General features: G+C 37.5%; 1 protein-coding gene across 1 annotated transcript in view; it reads left to right on the top strand.

The window, feature by feature from the left end:
- IFT57 (intraflagellar transport 57) overlaps positions 1-23,511 on the top strand; it is a 64,379-nt gene that overhangs the window by 7,691 nt on the left and 33,177 nt on the right. The window contains exon 5 of the mRNA XM_060197116.1: positions 4,964-5,032. Coding sequence (XP_060053099.1) covers positions 4,964-5,032 — 69 coding nt within the window. The remainder of the gene's footprint in view (positions 1-4,963; positions 5,033-23,511) is intronic.

Here is a 23,511-nt window from a genome sequence, read left to right on the forward strand (position 1 = left end):
AAACTTAACTATGTCATGTGTGCAAACCGAAAAATAAAAAATACTAGTATGATAATATCAGAGGGGTTGTGGATGATTATTTCCTATGCATTGTATTCTCAAAATTTTAAATATGTAATTTTTAACAATAAATATTTTGCCATACAAAAATATATTTAAAAGGAGTACTATAAAGCTTATCAATAATAAAGTTAACTGTTTTATATTATATTTATCTTAATATTTATCAGTTTATTCATTCTGTAGGTGTTTACTCCACACCTGTTACGTAACATTTTAAGACCCAGGTGGTACAGACTTGTGCAGAATCTCTGAGGCAGGGGGGAACATGATTAAAGAGAGAAAAATTCATATGGCCAGAGCTTTTTAGCAATGGGAAGGATGCCTATATTAATTGGGAAGATAGACTGCATCTAGATAATTTAGATTATTTTCAGGAGTTTAGACATTTCCATGTGTGATCGCTCTTAACAGATCTGAAAAAACAAATTAAGTCCTCACATGTATTTCCTTATTTTCCTTATCTTGTCTTTGTAGTAACTTTATTCGTTTATCAGCAAATGCCTAATCCTAAAGCATCAACATGGTTTCAAAGACATATAAATCAAAACTGCCAGTCCAGAGAAAGGAAAGTATAAACACCTTCTAGTTAGAAAGAAAACTCTGAGGACAGAAACTAATTTTGCTCATATTTGTATCTTCAATTTATTGTGTAGTGAGTGCTGTGTTACATAGTGGTATTCCTCAAAAGCTGACTGCAAAATCATCTGTCATCACATTGCTATGTATTTTTAGAAATTATAGCTAATTATCTTCTGAGAACCATTTAAAGTTCAAAATATTATTGCATATATGTAAAATAGAGACACAAACTAGAGAAGTCTTTTCCCACATTTCTTCCTGAGGTAAAAGACTTGTTGTAAAATGACCAAAGTGAAGGTCTTCCTCAAAGAGTTTGCCTCAATGGCTGTTTTTTCTCTTGCTTAGTGTTCTGAATTTGCTTTCTTCTTTCTCTCCTTCCTTCCTTCCTTCCTTCCTTCCTTCCTTCCTTCCTTCCTTCCTTCCTTCTTTCCTTCCTCCCTCCCTCCCTCCCTTCCTTCCTTCCTTCCTTCCTTCCTTCCTTCCTTCCTTCCTTCCTTCCTTCCTCCTTTCCTCATTTCTCCTTCTTTCCTTCCTTCTTTTTTTGTTATCCTCACTTATTCTAAGGGTCCCTCTCTTACTCTCTTTCCTCTTGTAAGGAGGACTGGATATGCCAGAATGCTGTTGGATGCTGGCATGTTACTTCATTTTGTTGTCAATTTGTGCAGTGGTCTAAAGATGGTAGAACTAATTTCTAATGGTGTTCTATAAATATTCAGAAAACTTTAGTCCATGACTGACCAACAGAGAAAGGTCTCATAGACAACTAAGGAAAAAAAAAGTATTGGCAGCAATACAAAATATTCTCACTGCTGTGTGTAATGATTAGTCATTGACAATGAAAGAATTAAGGTACACATTAGGCAAAGATAAGTTAGGGAATCATTGAATACTTTCACATTACTGAGATTAGAATCCTCTTAGATCAAAAGTATGTTAGTTCTAAGTCATCTGTCCTCTTAATAATGTTTAGTAACTTTAATCTATCTACTAGTACCTTCTGTTAAACCTTTTTAATGTGTTTTGTCCAGTATAATTCAACAAGTTTTTATTGATTACCTGTTGAATGGTACTGATGAGGTTATTGTAAAAGCACTATAAGCCTGACCACAGGCACTGAGTCATTGGCATTTCAATCATTGACTGTGGTTGTTAAAGAGACATGGAGATGCTTTTCAAAGTTGTGTGTATATATCTATACTTAAGAGTTTGAAATGTAAAGTTTTGTCTGCACCCATGTCGTACGGCTCCCCCTGCTAAAAAGGTAAACATCACTTGATTATTTGAAATTTGCTTTTATATTGTTTTATATTTTGCCAACACGTTTCTAGTTCTCCAAAAATTAGCATAGTTCTCCTATCTAGTGTACCCCCTCCTCAGAGTTTCTGAGAAGGTCTATGGTGGAGCCTTAGAACCTTCATTCTAATAAGCTCAGAGCCACAGGTTAAGGATTGCTGTCTTGGGGCTTGGTGGTGATGCACCTGGTTGAGCACACATAATACAGTATCCAAGGGCCCAGGTTCAAGTCCCAGGTCCCCACTTGCAGGAGGAAGCTTAGCAAGTGGTGAAGCAATGGTGCAGAAGTTTTGCTTACCCTTTCTCTGTTTTCCCTTCTCTCTCTCAGTTACTCTCTGCCCAGTCACATTAACAATATTAGATAAATGATTTTAAAAAGCATGCTTGTCTTAGACTGGCAAAATAACTCACTTGGATAGTGTACAGCTTTGCCGTGTACTCGACATCAAGTTTTAGCCTGCTCCGCACTTCATTGAAGCAAGTCTCGAATTTGAGTTTTTACTCTCTCTCTTTCTTCTACTCTGTCTCTATCTAGAAATTTAAAAAAATAGTAAACAAATAATTGTTGTCTTACTACATCTAAATTCTTTTTTTTTAATATTTATTTTATTTATTTATTCTCTTTTGTTGCCCTTGTTGTTTTATTGTTGTAGCTATTATTGTTGTTGTCGTTGTTGGATAGGACAGAGAGAAATGGAGAGAGGAGGAGAAGACAGAGAGGGGGAGAGAAAGATAGACACCTGCAGACCTGCTTCACCGCCTGTGAAGCGACTCCCTTGCAGGTGGGGAGCCGGGGTTCGAACTGGGATCCTTACGCCGGCCCTTGTGCTTTGCGCCACCTGCGCTTAACCCGCTGCGCTACAGCCCGACTCCCTAAATTCTTTTTTTTTTGTTTTATTAAGAAATCTAGTTTCACACCAGTAGAAATATATTTATTGTATATATTTATTTATATTAAGTATATTTATTGTATATATTTATACAACTTACCATACCCATCACCAAATATCTTGTGTCATCCCACCAACTGGAATCTATTTTCTTTCTCTCATCCTCCTTCTACTCCTTTCCTTTGATAAACACTTAGTTAGTATAGCTATATAAGAGTTTGTTCATTGTTACTTTTTTTTTTTTTTTCCTCCTCCAGGGTTATTGCTGGGCTCGGTGCCTGCACCATGAATCCACCGCTCCTGGAGGCCATTTTTTTCCCCCCTTTTGTTGCCCTTGTTGTAGCTTCGTTGTGGTTATTATTATTGCCCTTGTTGACGCAATTCATTGTTGGATAGGACAGAGAGAAATGGAGAGAGGAGGGGAAGACAGAGAAGGGGAGAGAAAGATAGACACCTGCAGACCTGCTTCACCGCCTGTGAAGCGACTCCCCTGCAGGTGGGGAGCCGGGGGCTCGAACCAGGATCCTTACGCCCATTCCTGCACTTTGCGCCACATGCGCTTAACCCACTGCGCCACCGCCCGACCCCCTCACTGTTACTTTTTTAAAGTTAATTTTTTTGTTATATATATTCCACAAATGAGTTAAGTCATGAAGTAGGGTTTTTTTTTTCCACTTCCAGTTCAGTTTTTTTTGTCCTAAATGAAATAACATATTTTTAATGACTGAATTGTATTTTATCAACTATATGTCCCATAACTTCTTAGTGGGGCAAGACCAGTTCCAGTAATCTGCCATACATATAAATTCTTGATGTAAGTTTTATGTTTGAAATTTACCTGTAGAGATTTTGCATAACTCTGCATGTGGAAATGTTCACCAAACATCAACTATTTTTTATGTGACTAAACTCCATTGATTTTCTTTATTTTAAAAAATATTTTAAAATTTATTAGATAGAGACAGAGAAATCAAGAAGGGAGGAGGGAAGAGATAGAGACACCTGCAGCACTGCTTCACCACTCACAAAGCTTTCCTTAGGAAGGTGGGGACCAGGGACTAGAACCTGGGTCTGTGCTCATTGTAGCATGTGTGCCCACCCAGGTACAATACCAGCCATTGATTTTATTACCATGTCTTTAACCTTGTGATATTCCTATTAAATTTATTTTAACCACACTGTCTTTTGTTACCACAAAGAAATTTGAAGAGAAAGAGGAGCTCATATATTTTCCTGTATGCTCATAAAACCTGCTCAAATTCCATATTTATTGTATATTGGAACAGAGATTGCTGTTTACAGGGTTGCTTCTGACACTGGTATCTGTCTGAACTACCCTTTGCATAGTTGTTAAAAAAATACCAGATTAATGTCTTATTTTTTTGGCCACAGGGTTATCACTTATGACTCCTCACCATGAGACTTTATTTATCCAATTATCTCTAGATAAAGAATGGGGAGGAAAAAGAGGAGAGACACCACAACACTGCCCCACTGCTTGAGAAACTCCCTCATGCAGGTGCTTTTGTGTTGTGGCTGAGGTTTCAAACCTCGGGCAAGCACTAGTGATAAGTCTGTTTCTACTGGGTGAGTTGTCTCCTGGCTCTATGGCTCCACCAAGTTAACATCTTAAATACATATACTTTATAACTTTAAATATCTTTAAATAGATTTAGGGGCCATGAGCCAGGGAATACTGGCAAGCTGTTAAACTTGAGTTCATAAGAGATAAAATGTCAAAATGATGCATTAATGTAATTGGTTCCTGAAGCAGATGAGAATAATACGTGTCTTGTCAACCTCTCATTTTTATCTACTTGAGTCGTGTTTCTTGACATTTCTAGTAACTCCATCCACTGTGTCTTTCAGATATACCACTGAGACTGTTGTTTGCCTCTGTTCTTAGTTCTACAGCATTGACACCTTCCCTCCCCCCCCCCGTGTAACTAAAAAAGATCTTATTTTTATCTAAAAACTTCAGAAGACAGATAAACCATTAATAATATTAGATTCTACGTTGTACTGCTAGAGCTTTAAATATCTTTTCAAGCATCAATCTTAGTATGTTATATTAAACATATATTTTTAAAAATTAAAACCTTTATCACTACTAACATTTTAAACATTTATTTTCTAAGGAGGAAGAGACAGACAATGAAGAAAACTTCATTGATCTCAACGTTTTAAAGGCTCAGACCTTTTACTTGGTAAGTTACATGGAATACTCACAGGACCAACAAGAAATCAGTACATTTTGCTGGAAATTGAAACAAGTAGAAACTATTGTTAGCTCTCATTCTAGGTGTCATTAGAAAAGAAACACTCAAAGGTTTTCCTATGGATAACATGTTAAAATTATAGGAATATGATAGTAGAAAGTCGAGTCTTCCTTCTATAACATGGAAAATCAACACAGCCCTTTTCAGGCAAACTGAACATTTATAATTAACTTGCCTAGTATTTTCTTTTTTTTTTTTTTTTTTGTGGAAACATGTAAATGTTTGGCTTCAAATTCTTTTCTTTTATAATGGCCCAATTTGGAATTGGTCTTGACTATCTCAGAGTATTGGGTTGTAAGAAAAGTTATGAAGCATTTTTGCATAAAAAATATAGGAAAACATCATAACTTTTCTGACAGTCCAATACTTAAGTTGTAATTCTTTGAAATGAAATATTATTTTTTAAAATGTCATGTGTATCTTGGGTAGATAAAAATTGCTAGAAGCCAGCTTTTGCTGTTTAAAACAGAAAATATATAAGAGAATTTATAAGAGAACCTATGCAATTTTATAAGTACGTAAGTAGATTTTGCATTTTCCTACATGTATGTTAAACTCAATATAATTATGCCAATAAAATGATACACTAAAGAATGTACATATGGAATATAATCTCATTCCTCCTTTAATTTCTCTTGTCTAAATTCTGTAAACAACTTTAAACCCGGTTTTGTGTTCATATCATTACAACTTCTTTGGCTACTCACCCAGGGATGTTCTCTTCATCATTTGCTGCCTGAGTATTGTCAGTCAACATTGGTTATTTATTTATTTATTTTTGCATTAGTTATTATTGTTAATGACAAGTATGTAATTTCCGGCCAATGGCAAATGTAATATACAGTGTAATGTTACAGATTTTAGTATTTACAAGGTGCTTGACCTTGGGAAAGTTACCAGAATCTGGGCCATATATTCTTCATCTGTAAAAAGAGAAATATTGTCATTTTATAAGTTATGGGAATTAAAAGAGTTACAGTGTATAAAGTGTTTATAATGATACCTGATACATAGAAAGTGCCCAATAAGTTTTATTTTTACAGAGATTTAAAAAACTATACTATTTATTCACCAGTCATAAAGATCACAGTGCAAGACCTAGGCCTGTACTGTGTCCTATATGAATCTCTTATTGGTATCATGGGGTTGTAAATACACAGATATCACAGAACAGAAGGAATAGCAAATTACCAGAAAAATGATTCCGATATGAAAAAACTTAGAATAAAGTAGTCTTTTGTACAAGCTCCTTGATAACAACAGGGATAACATGAGCATTTTTTTATATTTACAAAAACACTGAAGACATTAAACAAGTCATTCTTTTTTGTGTGTTTCTCCTTTTGGGAGAATTAACATTTTTTAAAATTTAATTTATTTATAAAATAGAAAATATTGACAAAACCATAGGATAAGAGAAGTAAAACTGCACACATTTCCCACCACCAAAGTTCTATATCCCACTCCCTCCACTGGAAGCTTTCCTATTCTTTCTCTCTGGGAGTATGGACCCAGGATCATTATGGGGTGTAGAAGGTGGAAGGACTGGCTTCTTTGCTGAACATGGACAATGACAGGTTGATCCATACTCCCAGCCTGTCTCTCTTTTTCAGTAGTGGGGCAGGGCTCTGGAGAGATGGGGTTCCAGGGTACATTGGTGAGGTTGTCTGCCCGGGGGAATCAGGTAGGAATCATGTAAGCATCTGCAACTTGGTGTCTAAAAAAGTATTAAGATATAAAGAAAACTGTTTAATAATCTGGAACCTAAAGGCAAGAATATAGCAGATGAGATTTGGGGTCTCCATTTTGGGAAAAGTAGTAGGTTTATTTTAGTTATATTCCAAGGGGCCCATGACTTTATTAATTTTTGCCTGAGCCTGACAGCTAGCATGCAGGTGGGCCAAAAGTATTATCTGGGGAGATGGTGTCAGAGTTGGAATTAGGACTAGAAAACTGGATCAGGGAAGAGAGTAGCTCCCAAATATGGGAGAAAAAATAATTCTTTTTTTTTTATGAACATTTTATTAGTGATTTAATACTGATTTACAAAATTATAAGGTAACAAGGGTATGACTCCACACCATTCCCACCACCAGAGTTCTGTATCTTCATTTTCTCTATTGGAAGCTACAGCAGTTCTAAAGGTTAACAATTATTTCTACAACTATCTGTATATATTTCCTCATGGTGCCATATTCAATTTTTTTCTAAGTCACACATATACCTATTACTACATCCAAATGTCACTTTCATTTTTCTCTTTTCTCTCTGGTTCCTGATGGAACTGGAGTTCAGAGCCCTCTGTTCATCTTCCTCCTATTATTTCTTCCCCATGGGAGTAGGAACCAAAATTCTTAGGGTACAAAAAGTGGGAGCTCTGGTGTGTGTAACTGCTTCTCCACTGGAAATGGACGTTGGCAAGTTAATCTGTACCCCCAGCCTGTTTCTATCTTTCCCTAAAGGATAGGGTTCTGGAGAGGTGAGGTACCAGGACACATTGGTGAGGTTGTCTGCTCAGAGAAGTCAAGATAGAATCATGAACATCTGCAACTTGGTGGCTGAAAGACAGTAAGATATAAAGCGGAACAATGACTAATGAACAGAAACCAAAAAGTAGGAATAGAGCAGATGAGGCTAGGGATCTTAGGGTGGAAAGAAGCTAGGAAGTCTATTTTGATACGTTCTTAGGGGCCCATGACTATCATAGTTTTTGCTTGAGTTGATAGCTAAAATAGAGTTGGACACAAATATTGTATGAAAAGATGGTGCCAAAGTTGAGAAAAGGGCTAGAAAGTTGGATTAGGGTAGAGAGTAGCTCCCAATCTTAAGGAAAATCTGTGAATAAAATTAACTGTTAAATAATTGTGAAGTAACTGACTTATTTTTTCCTGCTCAATTAAAAATTACAACAGAAGAGCATGTTAACATTTTAAAATCAAAATAAACTGCATTTGCAGCATTGAAACAATATCCAGTCGTATATTTGCAATTCACTTTTATTGTCAAAGTACTTAAAAACACATCCTTTCATCGACTTCCTGGGGTATTTGAATAGTTGTGTTATCTCCATTTTACAGATACAAAATGAAATGTAAAATTCTGACATGGTTTAGCTTCTTCATCATTAAAATAAGTTATAGTAGCTGAAGTTAAACTCAGTTTGTTCAAACACTCAAGCCTGTTATTGTCCTTTACCTCATAAAAAGTTCAACTTAGTAGTTCTGGTTTGACTTCTCCCTAGAGTAAGAAAACTATGCTGTTTGGTGTTCCTATAAGCATTGATGATGATGATGACAAAGAGTTCCTAAAGTAGGAACCTCCCCTGTCATTCCTCCCAAATAAAGACACACAAAGTTACTCTCAAAAAGGCTCTGTCTCTTACGCAGTTTTGTCAATGATAAAGAAGTCTATAAAGACCACCTGTGATTCACTATGGATAAAATAGTTTGAATACAGGGAAAGAGCAAAGTAATTTGTCTCTACCATTACCCTGTTGGTCTTAATTTCATTTTTTTTTTTGCCTTTGTTAATCTATATAAGGAAGTTTTTTCCCCAAACATCATGTACCTTTATAAATGGTCTATTAGGGCCTCTAGACAAAGATTATATAACACGCAAATTTCCTGTAGAGCTATGGCTGCATCTTCATAAGAGGAAGCAGTCTGAACATCAGGTGTTTGTGGATGGTCGACCAAGAAGTACTAATGACGCAGAAAGCTCTTTCATATTTTCAAAAACCTGGCAAGCTTATGGTGTTGCCCACCAAAGCCATCTGCCTGAGACAGCTGTATCTGACTATAGCTTATGATAACTCAGGCAGCTCTCTCCCCAAGACTGAATTGCTATATAAGTTACTAACAGATTTAAGATTTTATGCTTCATATGACAGGTGGGCTCACAATGCAGAAGAAACACTGTTTTCGTAAAGTTGAATGTGATGAATTCTTCACCAGAATAAGAATAATTGCAAGGAAATTAACCTATCAGAGATGTGTATCTGACCATAGCAGTCTAGCAATATGTATGGACCACAAGTAATTTTGAAATAAAAAGTGCTTCTCCGGTCACTCACTATCCCCTTGCTCTGCTTTACTTTCTTCACAGACATTGGCATGCTGTTAATTTCTGATTGTATTGTCTGTCTCAACCTCTAGAATGCAAATTCCTCTAGAGCAAGAGATTTTCTTTTTTTCACATGTGCCTGCTTAGGTAGAAAGTGACCATATTAAATAACATGAATAAATTAATAGATGATTCTACTGACAGTAGAGGGCTGTCGGCTGGCCATATTCTCTGCCAATGAGCCACAGTGCTTTCCTTAAATGGGACCTGTCATCCCATCTTGCTGACTACCACAACAACATATCTAAAGTTTGTTAGCTGCTAATTCAAAGAATTTCTAGAAGTGCTGTGTGTTCACTAAACTTTGAAGTGTCTAAATGAAAGGATCATGGCACAGTAGTACTGTTTCTCCTGTCAACGATGAGTGCTTATATTGATGAAATTGGTTTATTTTGGAAATGGGTGCCTTTTGGAACATTGATTTACTTTAGCTAAAAATATACTTTTTAACCTCATTTGTTTTGTGTGTTTCCCTAATTTTCTGATCTAGATTATGGTTTTTCCAGATACTTTTCAAGAAAATAACTCCTAAGGTTTTAGTGAGGGAAGATTCGCATATTAGTTATTTAAAATTTGATACTGCTATATATGAACAGAAAAATTTATGGCTGAATATTAACTTTCAAAGGTAGCCCACAAAATGCAACATTTTGTCTGTTCTCTTGTTTCCAGAGTAGTGTTGAAGTAAGGAGTTTAGCCAAAGTACCTCCTAAAGTGGTCATGGGAGAGGAAACTGATCTTGTATTTAAAATTCTTTCATTTGGACAAGGCCTTCTTCTTCTTCTAGCGTTTGCCCTTCTTCCATAGCCAGTCAACAGCAAAGCTGTCAGGAGCTGCTTGTTGCTGGCTTTGAAAGTGACTGGGATCCATGTGGATTCAGTCGGCTAGGAAGGATCGTCAGTTTCCCCAATGAATGGGTACTCACGGGATGCACCACGAGATGATCAGGAGCACAGTAGAATATACAGACATGAAAGCAGGGAAAGAAGGCTGGTGGCTAGGTGTTAGGGGGGTGTTCTGGTCACGTCTAACTTGAGAATGTCAACTGGAAACTGCTTGCATTTTTGTGGTCACTGTGCTGTAATTCTGAGTGGTCTTTAGCTCCCCTCCATTCTGAAGCTCAGTAGAATCACAGTACCAGTGTTCTGGCAGCATAACACAGATGTGTCATTCTCCTCCCCCAGTGGAGAAAAAGGGGAGGGAAGCTGTGCGCTCTCGGAATTCTATTTTTAAATGCCCATCACTTCATTTCAAAACATTTTTTTCAAACATGCCAAAGATACTATTCTTCCTTGAGATGCTAAATTTGAGGTTTTAGAAACCAAATTCTTAGTTATACAGCATAAAAGCAACTATCTCAAAAGGTTTAAACACAATCGTTTTTTAATTACTTAGTAAAAAAAAAGTCATTGTACAAAGAATGAGTGAATTTTTAGCTTAAAAAGCAAAAGCTGGAAAAAAGGAAAATTTGGATTTAAAATAAAAATGTCATTTTGCTTCTAGAGTATCTTCATGACAAGTCTGCAGTATTGTGATTAAAGAGGGGAAGATAATCAACTTTGATTAACATCTTCAGTACTTGAAGATTTCTTTATTTCACATGTTATTAGTATGCTTTAAAAAAAAAAACTCCTTTATGTACAAAATGTCCCTTCTAAGAAGTAAAAGAAGATATAATTCAAACAGTTCCACAATATAGCTTGGCCCATATGTTCCCATTGATTCTTGATTCTGCTTGAAGAAAAAAAAAATTTTTTTTTCTTCTTTCCTAAAGCACTTAAGTGGTAATCCTGTATTGTGACTGTGAGGCATTTGTGGTTGGTATTTCACAGGAGGAACTATTAAAATGCCCATGTTTGAGTGTGATGGAACATGTTATGACTATGACTGAGTAAAAGCTTTTATTTCTCTGGTAACTAGCCTATACCACCCCATTAGATTTACATCTGGAGGTGAATAAAAAATGCGGATTAGAGAAAACAGCTATATTCTTCAGTGCTTAGAGGATACTCAAGTGGCAGTTCTTACTGGGTTTAAAGAGAGTTTTGTTTGATCTTCAGTGTGGCTTCTGAAGCCACATTTGAAATAGCAACGGCCCTTATTTCCATCCTGGTTTTATTGGAAACCTAGCAAGGACTTTTCAAGGTCCCTTCCAGATCTGAGTCAATACCCTCATGATAGATGATGGAGTTGTAACATCTATCATGACAGTAGCCTTACTGTTATGATAAATTACCCTATAACTCTGCTCTTATCTATAAAATAGATACACAATTCTTATATTTATTTTGAGACTAATTTAACCTAACTATGGATCACATTTCACATAATTCTGACATAGAAAATGTAATATATATATATTTCTTACTTGTGTTTTATTTGTCTTTGCCAAGGCTTCACCACAGCACCAATGCTCTCCCAGTACTATGGAAGCCAGACTGATATCTAGATCTTGGTACCCTCAGGTACCCTCCCCAGGGAGCTGTTTTACCATCCCTGTATTTATCTTGATCAATATATATATTTATCATATATATGATATTTATTTTTAATATTTATTTATTCCCTTTTGTTCTTGTTGGTTTATTGTTGGAGTTATTTTTGTCGTTGTTGGATAGGACAGAGAGAAATCGAGAAGACACAGAGGAGGAGAGAAAGATAGACACCTGCAGAACTGCTTCACTGCGAAGTGACTCTCCTGCAGGTGGGGAGCTGGGGGCTTGAACTGGGATCCTTACACCTGTCCTTGCGCTTTTTACCATGTGCTCTCACCCCGCTGTGCTACTGCCCGACTCCTATATATGTATATTTTACCCTACATTCTTATGTGCCATGGGAGCTTCAAAAAATTTCCAGTATCTGGCCTGGCAAGATAGCTCACCTGGAAACAAGCCTGCTTTGCGTGGGTGGCCTAGGCTCAGCTCTAGCCCCCAAGGCACTGAGGGATTCCCCCCCCCCCCAAAAAAAAAAAAAAGTCAACTGAGAGTGGTGAAACTTAATCAACAATAACAGACATTTTTTAGTAGCAGCTTAGATAGAGTAGATGTAATCCAGAAATTTTCATTTTGATAATGTTAGGAAACCCCGCTGGTGTCATAGCTTTATTTTGATCATCTGTCACATGGATTGTACCAAAGCTTCTATCAACTGAATCTGCTGTTACATAAGTTCTTTCCTATAGAAATGACTAGGCAAATTTGATGAAAAGTAGTATAATTATATCCTGAGTCATTTGAGAGTTATTTCATAAATGGATAGGTTTTATTTTCTGAATGAACACTAATGGATATTTGTTATTTGCTTCAATATATTAGGCATCTGGAGAGAGAGGGAGAGAGGTTGCATGTCTATCAACTCATCCTTTAGAGTAAAAGTACCTGTGCCCTGCCACTTAGAAATCAGTAACATTGGGAGAATTGTCTAAATGCTGTGTACCTCACTTTTCTCACTTGGAAAAATGGACATTAGACTCCCTTGATTCTTAATGGTGGTATTGGGCATTTAGCCCATGTGTAAAAGCATCATGGATCATGCTTGATGTATAATAGTGACAACAGTAACTGTTAAATAAATTTAAAATATATAAATTAATAAATAATACATATTTTGAGTTTACTACGTACCAGACACAGTACAAGCTTTATTAATACATTCTTTAATTCTCACAGCTACCATTCCACAGAAAAAGGCACTGTTGTCATCATTTTTTAGGTGGGAATCCTGCATGTTAGAGCTTTATGTGACCAATAGTTGCTAAGTGATGAGGGTGGGATTGAGCAGAGATGGGATTCCAGATTCATTTGCTTAACATTTACAACCACACTGTGTTGATTCTTACGATAACTTTTCTCTATTTCCTTTTGAGTCTTGAAACACTCCAGTCTTGACAGGTTAGTGACCTTTCCAGTCTCTGTCTGTGGGTAGATGAATTGAGCTTTCCAAATGTATTTGGACGCTGGTATTATCCAGGAGGTTGCCATCTCAAAACAGAAGATTTTATTATTTTTTATATTTTTCCATTACCCATTTTATTTGTTGGAATGTACATAAGATTTCACATAGAATTATTTTACATTCATATCCAGTGAACCACAATTAAACAGGACAATGAAGTCACACTGCAGTGAAAATTCTCAGCCAGTAATTGCTAACTGCAGACATTTGAGTGAGTAACACTAACTTTCTGAATCTTGATGACAACCAGATTATAAGTTCAGACAGTGAAACTAATCATTCTCATAGTATGGATTCGAGGATTAAATTAAATGAAACATGTAAAATTATGCTATTCCAAGTTCATGTGCTAGCTGTCTATCCATGAGTAGGCTACAATAAGATAAGGAGCTTATGACAAAATGTAAATCAGTTCTATCAGCACACTATTTCATTTAGCCAACTTTTTATATTTCATATTTTTGTATAAGTTTCTCGAAGTGCATTTAGTTGTATTCTGGCACAAGTTTTCCTTTGGAGGTTATGGATACCCTTATAGCATAGATTGTGGTGATGGTTTCACTGACATACTTCTCTCCAAACTCATGAAGTTGTGTACATTAGAATCTACTTACATGATGACAAAAAACAGTGAATTCATAGTGCTGGCACCAAGCCTCAACAATAACCCTGGTAACAATAAAAATTAAAAAAAAAAAAAAAATCCTTGTCAGTCCTATCTCCATAAAGTGATTGACATGAAATTGTTTCCTTTTTTTATTGCCACCTATATTATTGCTGGGACTTGGTACCAGCACTACAAATTCACGGCCCTTGGTGGCCATTTATTTCCTTTCCTTTCTCTTTATATTAGGACAGAGAGAAGTAGAGAAGAAAGGGGGAAATAGAGGAGGAGAAAGGTAAACACTTACAGGTAAGTGTCACTGTTTGTGAAGCTTCCTCCCTGCAGGGAGGAAGTGGAGGTTTGAACCTGGGTCTTTGAGCATGGTAATGTGTGCACTCAACCAGGTGTACCACTGTTTGGCCCCTCAAAAAAATGTTTACAGAAATTCAGTCCGTCATAATAAAACATACCTTGTATACTTTATAGCATTAAATACAATGTCTGCAGTAGTTGCTTCATATGTAACCTCTTGAGGTATTTTCTTTTGGTATTATTTTGGGAGAGTAAAAATCCAGATGTTTTTGTCATAGTGGCTCAAGGTGATACCAAATGCTAATGTTTGGGTGATTATCACTTGGCAAGCAATATGAACGAAGTGAAATTTGGTGCAAGGCAGCAAAAGAAACCATTACCAAAACCAAAAAGCATCTTGTTAAGCAGAAAAAGATATTGGCACCAGATACATTGGACAAAGATAATATATATTAATAACTCACAAAACTTATTAACAAAAAGTCTCATCATAAAATGGGGAGATGATCAAACAGACATTTCACTAAAGAAATACAGAAGGCTATCAAATACATGGAAAAAATAAACCTCAACACTTATTCGATAAATGCCGATCTAGACAATGAAACACATTTCATACCTATAAGAATGGTATATGTTGGGGACCAGGAGGTGGTACATCCTGTTGTGTGTACACAAAACTGTGTACAAGGACCTGAATTCAAGTCCCTGCTTCCCACTCTTGCTACCTGCTAGGGGTTCCTTCACAAGCAGTGAAGCAGGTCTATAGGTGTCTGTCTTTCTCCTACTCTACCTCTCCCTCCTCAATCAATTTCTCTCTGTCCTATCAAATAAAATAGAAAAAAAAAAACAGCCAAGAGCAGTGTAGTGCTGGCACTGGGCTTTAGCCATAACCGTGGTGAATATATATATATATACACACACAGACATTATAACAAGTACTGACTAGGATGTGGAGAAATAGAAACCCTCTTAAACTACTGGGAATTTAAATTGGTCCATCCCCTAGGGAAAACAATATGGTTATTCCTCGGAATATGAAAAATAAGACTACCTTGCAATTTAGCAATCCATCTTCTATATATATATGTAACACAAAACTTAACCAAAATGTTATGTATAACTAGGAAGACAGCATAATGGTTATTCCAGAAGACTTTCATGTCTGAGGTACCAAAGGTCCCCAGTTCAATACCCAGCATTACCATAAGCCAGAGCCACGCAGTGCTCTAGGAAAAAAAAAAAGTCAGGGATACATATATATCCATTTTCATCACAGCCAAGATTGGGAAACAACTCAAGTGCCCCAAAAAAGGTATGGACAAGTAAGGTGTAGTATAAATGCACAATAAAATATTTGTTACTCAGCTTTAAGATGAGATATATTCTACAACATAGTTGAACTACAATTTTTCTAAGCAAAATAAGCTAGAAGGAGGACCAATACTGGTGGTCTCATATATATGTGGAAAAAAAGCCTGGGGAAAATAGAGTAGAATTTTAATAAATCCTTGATGTAGATCAGCAGATCTGAAGATACTAGCATTGAAGGGGACAAGGTAGAGTGTAGCTGGGACACAGTAGTCTATAGTAGAGGCATGTAGCACTTTGGTGGTGGGTGAAGTAGGCTGGCACATATTTTGGGGGAGATGTTAAATTGTACCCCTGAGACAGCTGCTTTAGTGGCTGGCAAGATAGCTCACCAAGGAGGGTGCTGTTTTGTCCGGGTTTGTGACCCAGATTCAAGTTTCCCTGAGCAGTACATGAGTGCTGGGGAAAATTTAGTGGGGTGTGTGTGTGTGTGTGTGTGTGTGTGTGTGTGTGTGTAGAGCATTGGCCTGAATCAGTAAAACCCTAGAAACAACAAAAGGGAAAAAGAAAAATCTATTAATGTCAGGTCAAGATCTGAGGCATATAGAAGGAAGGGGAAAGAGTAATATTAACAGAGGCTGGGCAGTAGCACACCTAGTTGGGGACACCATGTGAAGGACCCTATTTTGAGCCCCTGCTCCCCACCTACAGGTGGGAAGCTTCACAAGCAGTGAGGTTTGCATGCAGGTGTCTTCTCTCCATCAAAATGACTGTTCTACTCATAGCCATAAACAAATTTAATACAATCCTCATCAAAGTCCCAGCAAAAGTTTTTTTTTTTTATTAATGGAAACATTGACAAGACCATAGGATAAGAGGGGTACATTTCCACACATTGCCCACCCCTAGAGCTCCATATCTAATCCCCTCGATAGGTTCCCTATTCTTTATTCCTCTGGGCCTATGATCATTGTGGGGTGCAGAAGGTGGGAGGTTTGGCTTCTGTAATTACTTCCCCGCTGAACATGGGTGTTGGCAGGTCAATCCATACTCCCAGCCTGTCTCTCTTTCCCTAGTGGGGCAGGGATCTGAGGAGGCAGGGCTCCAAGACATGGTGGGGTCCTCGCCCAGGGAAGTCAGGTTGGCATCATGGTATCATTTGGAACCTGATGGCTAAAAAAAAGTTGATATAATGCAGAACAAATTGTTGACTAATCATGAACCTAAAGGCAAGACTATTGCAGATGAAGATTGGGGTCTCTGTTTCGGAAAAAGCTAGTAGGTCTATTTTAGGTATATTCCAGAGAACCCATGACTTTATTAGTTTCTGCCTTTGCTTAGCATCTAATATACAAGTGAAAACAGGTTATTGTTTGGGGAGATACCTTCTTCACCTCATCTTGGATAGATGAAGCTTGAGGGGATCATGTTAACTGGGATAAGCTGGGAAGAGAAGGCTAAATATGGGATGATCTCACTATGGACAAAGGTAGAGAAATAAGAACAGAAAGGGGAAACACAAAGTAGAACCTGGGCTGGGTTTGATGTACTGCACCAAAGTACTCTGTAGAGAGGAAAAACTTTCAGGTCCTGGCTCAAGATGGTGGAGGAGCACCTAGGCTTGAGGTAAGATTGTTTTGCAGAAAGTTGAGAAATTTTACACGTTTCAACAATCGTATTTACCATAAAACATTCATCCCACCAAAAAATAACAAAAACAGACCTAGAATGCAAAAAAATAGGTAACTATCTGACCTCATATAGCTTGGAATCGATCTGATCTGTAGACACCATTTTATTAAATAATATGACAATAAGAGATGCAATAAAAGATTAACCTGTGATTAAATTATAAATATCAATATTTACCAGTATTCAGTCTGCCAATGCAAAAATCCTAAGAGGTAGAATTTTTGACTTGATAACTGAAGACTCAAGCATTTGCATTTACTCTTGTTTTATTACTAACATAACAACATTTGGATCTCTGGTCCCCCTTTTATCTCCTATTTTCAACCTGAAGTCAGTCAATCTAGTTTCTTTCTAGGTCCTCACGATCAGGATTCCTCCTTGAGCAGACTACCACCTGTGACTTGCAAGTTGTTCCTAAGGGAATAACCTTATGGGTATCTAAACTTACAACTTTACTCTTGAAGCCATATATGTTTCCTTTATAGGATGTTGGCAATCAGTGATCATGGGAAGTATTATATCCATCATTAGGTTTTTGAAACATTGCCTTCCCTACTCCTGGCTTTCTCTTTATTCCCAGTATGAAAATGTCTTAATCACGCTTAGAACCTGGGAATCAAAATAGATTCTGCTGATGTAATACCAGAGTTTTTGCTGTTATAGGCATGTCAGGACTCAAGTGCTTTCCTGCTGGCATCATGAAGCCATGGTCAGCATTGATCTGTTCGCTTTTCTTTTCCCTGTGGAAAATCTGTGTGATAGGCTTACAGTATGAATTAGAAATAGTTTTACTCTAAAGACGTTTAAAATGTTCTTAAGACATTACTAGGGGCCGGATGGTGGTGCACCTGGTGAGCACACATGTTACAGTACACAAGGACCCAGGTTACAGTCCCTGGTCCCCACCTGCAGGGGTAAGCTTTGTGAGTGGTGAAGCAGGGCTGCAGGTGTCTCTCTGTCTCTCTTCCTCTCTATTTTCCCCTTCCATCTCTATTTCTGGCTGTCTCTAACCAATAAGTAGTATATAATAAAAAAAAATTAAAAAGACATTACTTAAGAGACTTTTTATTAGTAGTACTTGATAATAGATTTTTCTGTTAGGATCATGTTCATTGGTCTCCCTGCTAGTAATTATAACCGGCCTAGAATCCTCAGTAATTGTGACGAATCCTCAGTTAATTAGAAGAGCTTTGAAGGTTTATCAGATATTTTGAAGATTTATTTATTGCATATGAGACATAAAAAGAGAACTAGTTTCACACCAGAGAGACAAAAAGAGACCAAGGTGTGCACCACTCTGGTGTGTGTGATCAATCTGGGAACTTCAGATCTATAAACCTGGTGTTCTGCCAGCTGAGCTGTTTCCCCAAACACAGGTTTATTAGATTTTGTATTCAAACTTAACCTAGTATGACCAGAATAGCTTTGCAGCACTACACAGACTATCCAACAGTTCTTAGACTGCAAAGGGTTTTATTTACCAGAATTTGGCTTCCTTTAATGGTAAATAGGACCTTCTCTTGTTCCACTTTAATAAACAAAATGATCAACTAAATTAGCTGTGTATAATTACAATCGTATATGTGCACATATAAATACATAGGAAGCTTATTTCGATTCCCTGAAAGGTGTGTGTATGTATGTGTGTGATAGATCCATTCAGATCATCGTTATTTTCTTAATTATCTATTAATATGACCTGGGAAAAAGAAATCTTAATTACTATACCAAGATTTTGAGCAAACTATTAATAGTGCATGTTCAGTCCTTAAATTGATTTTTGTGGTGTGTCTCACAACTGGACCCAAAGGTGACCTTAGAGATGGTTTACATTTTTTTTTTTTTAATTCTTCCTTTGGCAATTTTAGCACCAGTTTTCATCAGCTTCTTTTTCTTAGGACCGGTTACTATTCTCATTAACTAGCCTCAGACTCTTCCTAGGAGTCTATAAACTCGTTGCAGGAAGGAATTAAATCCTTTTTATCTTTCTACACTGAGCACAGTGTCTGAATTTTTACCTTGTATATAGCAGAAGCTTAACAAATGACTTATTGGTAAATTAATTAATTATAAATGAGACTTCTAGATAGCCCATGTCTTATTGAGCTTCTAATTGTCTCTTCAGCAGCACTAGCTGGAAAATGCATTTCCCAAGAGCCATGCTTTATCTTAGTTAATATTGTTTCAGAAGGGGACTTTGTCATGATTATATAAAATTTTGATTAAATGGAAACAGCAGTTTATTTCTCTTTTACTAATAGTGCCGCATAAAAGAAAACACCATTTACTAAATGCAGAAACAATTGCAAAGGAAAGGTCTTAAAGTTGTAACTATGGCATGGTGTAGAACTCCAAAATAATTTATACTTCTTATGTAGGGCTTGCTCAGTTAATGTAGCCACTTATTAGGCATTAGGAAAATTTGAGTGAGGAACAAGTTTCTAAAGGAGACGTGTAAACACAGACATAGAAAGAAACTCTGTACTTTGACTAAGTTGATGCTACCCTACCAAGCCTAATGTTCTCTTTTTTGCCTGTTCTTCATTTAGTAACTAGGCCATTTCCCTATTAGATTAGCTAGGGCCTAGGAGTACATGCATTCTTTTGAGCTATTACATTAAATTATTTAGGACGTTGGTAGTAGGAGTTAGCAAAGCATTGTGTTAGGGAACTAAATAGTAAGTAGGGTAAGTGCAACTTACTGGAGGGCCCAATATAAATACAGGTAGTAAGTAGTTTATGCCCAGGATATGTTAATGTATTGTTTGACCTTCGTGTACACTCCCCTTAGCTTCTGGATCTGATTCAAATAGGATTACTGCTAGCCCATTTGCCTTTATGAAAATATCAAAAATGTGCCTTTCCTTCACTAAGAATTTTTGAGTATGGCATGTACCACTTGAACAATCGTATGTTGAGGCTTGAAGAAAGTGATAATGTGGGTGGTACTACCTCAGGCCTAGTTTGGTAGTGGTGGACAAAGAGGTGTGACTGAGGGATGAGAGCACTAGTTCAAGGATTTAATACATAGTATCTAGCTTCAGTTCATCCAAATGGTGGTTCCATGAATCCAATATATTTTCACTTATTTACTTATTTTAATGTGGAGAGTAAGAGAGAGAAACTGTACTATGTTCAGCTCTGGCATATGCAGTATTAGGGATTGAGCCTGGGACCTCACACATAAAAGTCTGGTGCTCTGTCATAGGGTGATCTCCCAGGCCCTTCAGCTTTATTGCTAAATCAGTGGCCAAGAACATCTGTTTTTTGTTAAGTGTCTTATAAAATAGCTGCTGAAAAAGAGGTGCCCCTTTGACTCAGCTTGAGTGTTTGGGATTAAGACGTGGGGGATCACAGCTGTCACCAGAGCAAGCAGCACACGTGCCCCCAATATCAGAGCTCACGTACCACTAGCAGTGCACATACCTTCCCACCTCACAAACCTACACTGTTTAGTATAGGAAATGAGTCTTTTTTTTTTTAATAAATTATTTGTTTATTTATTACTGGATAGAGACAGAGAGAAACTGAGAGGGGAGGGAGACAGACAAAGAGACACCCGCAGCCCTGCTCCACCTCTCACGAAGCTTCCCCGCTGCAGTGGAAATAAGTCTTTCTGATCCTTTCTCCAGCCATGATGTCATCTCCCTAGACAATGACTTCGATCCACCTGCATATCAGAGGTCAGGCTCAGGGAAAAAGAAAACAACAAAACAGCAAACTAGTATAGTCACTGGCCCTTTGGAATATAACTAAAATAGGCCTACTAGCTATCTACAAAACTGAGACCACCACCCCAACTCTTCATCTGAACCATTCCAGCCTTTAGGTTAATGATTAGACAACGGTTTGGTTTGTTCGGCTCTATATGTTAACTCTTTTTTCAGCCACCTGGTTTCAGATGCTAACATGGTGCCAAACGGACTTCCCTGGGCAGATGACCCCAACAATGTGTCCTGGAGCCCCACTTCCCCAGAACCCCGCCCCACTAGGGAAAGAGAGAGACAGGCTGGGGGTATGGATCAACCTGTCAATGGCCATGATCAGTGGGGAAGCAATTACAGAAGCCTGACTTTCCACCTTCTGCACCCCATAGTAACCCTGGGTCCATACATCCAGAGGGATAAAGAATAGGAAAGCTATCAGGGGATGGGATGGGATGGGATATGGAGTTCTGATGGTGGGAATTGTATGGAATTTTACCCCTCTTATCCTGTGTTTTTTTTGTCAGTGTTTCCTTTTATAAATAAAAATTAAAAAGAAAATGAGTCAATCAGATTTGAGCCTGCTAGAGTCAGGGTTAAACATGCTACTAAGTATGCAACTACCTGTCTTTTCCATGTGCATGGATGTGAATTGATATGACAGAACTTAAACTGATGTGGATTTATATGGCTGAACTTTCTCTGTGGTGTCAGATTTCAACTCAAAGACTCAATGTCCTTTATTTTGCCACCATATAGACATATACGGTCACATACATCTCCTTTTTATATGTAGTCCTTTTCTAGCTATGTGCTCTTGGCTTCCCTCGACTTAGTTTCTCCTTCTCCTCCTTCTCCTCCTTCTCCTCCTTCTCCTCCTTCTTCTCCTTCTTCTTATTCTCCTCCTTCTCCTTCTCCTTCTTCTGCTTCTCCTTCTCCTTCTTCTCTTCTCTTCCCCTTACTTTTGCTCCCCTGTGCGTGCGTGTATGTATTCATCCTATTGTAACTACTCACAAAGTACATTTTTTCTGTTTTTTAAATTTGCACTTTAATGTTTAAAATAGAATCTTGACCTTTTCTCTTTAGCTTCCACATTTTACAATAATACTTAGAATTTTTACTTCTGTGTTTTTGAATATAATATAAATGAGTAAAATCAGAGCACATCTGGTAAAGTGAAGGAGTGTGTCTAAGTCATATATGATCCTGCTAAAGCTCAGAGTTTGTTGGAGATTTGTTACTATGAGCAAGGAAGTGGGTGGGGACAATGTCTTATGCCAACAGTGCTCCTGAAACAATTGGGAGTAGTTTAAAGTCCTTAAAGACCTCAATTTCCCACAATATATAAACTCTAACATAAGATTATTTTTCTATTTAGATTGGATTTGATTTTGTGTAATAAGCTATTATTTAAAAAAAAGTCTTTGGGGGGACCAGAAGATAGTTCACCTAACTGTGCATACCTTGTCATGCAAGTGCCTTGGGTTTGAGCCTCAGCACCACATGAGTGTATCACAGCACCAAGGGAAGCTCCAGTGTTGTGGCATTTCCCTCAGACAGAATGTCCTTTGGACTGTTGAGGTGACTCCGCAGTACAGTACAGCAAATGTACAGTACAGTACAGTACAGCATCCATGTGGCCTGGATTCAACTCCTGCACAGTTTTTTGTTTTGCTTTTTTTTTTTCATATGAGAGGAAAGTATTTTTTTAAGTTTGATTTTTTTTTTTAAGTTGGGGAAATGTTTTACAAGCATATTGCTTTCTCAGGGATACAATTCCACGTCTCCCTAAAATTATATCAACACACCTCACCCACCACTGAAGTGCCTTCACTCTCCCATTTCTAACTCCCTTTACCCTTCTCCATGAGAATTCTTAAACCTGTGGCTATAGATCAAGGGCTTATTAATGTTTCACCCTATCTTTCCCCTTTCTCTGTTTCTTACATCCCAGATATATATGAGATCATTTGGTATGTTGTGTTTCTCCTGATTCCACTTATTACAATTCCCTCCAGTTTCATCATTGTTGTAGCAAAAGATACTATCTTATCTTTTGTTAGATTTGAGTGTTGTGTATCTATACCATAGCTTCTTTATCTACCATCAGGCACTTGGGAGTTTCCAAATTAGAAAGAAATGTCTTTGGAGCTTGGGATCAACCCCAAAGCTTCACATAAGTGAAACGTGCTTGACCACTGAACTATATCACTGTCCCCAAGAAAGGTTTCATTAGTGCCTAGTTCACATTTAACCATGAGGTTGTTTCACAGTCTTTTTTTTTTGATATGTATCATAAAAAAGTTGAAACATCCAAAATTAGAATAAGGTAATAACCCTTCTTCTTCTAGCGTTTGCCCTTCTTCCGTAGCCAGTCAACAGCGTCAGGTTGAGCCTGATGTAAAGTTTCGAGACCTCCTTTGAATCTAGAGAGGTGGCAGTTGTTGACTATGTGGGTCATAGTCTGTCTGTAGCCACAGGGGCAGTTCGGGTCGTCCGTCTCTGGCTCCCCAGCGATGGAACATAGCGGCGCACCGGCCATGGCCTATTCGATAGCGATTGAGGAGGGCCCATTCATAACCCTAATACAACACATTGCCTGGTTTCAATAGTTAGCAATTTGTCACTGTCCTGTTTCCTCTAGAACTACCCTAATTTTCTGTTTCCCCATAGCATTTGAAAATAAACATCACATTGACTCACCTGTT

The sequence above is a fragment of the Erinaceus europaeus genome, chromosome 9, assembly GCF_950295315.1.
Source record: "Erinaceus europaeus chromosome 9, mEriEur2.1, whole genome shotgun sequence".
Taxonomy (NCBI): Eukaryota; Metazoa; Chordata; class Mammalia; order Eulipotyphla; family Erinaceidae; genus Erinaceus; species Erinaceus europaeus.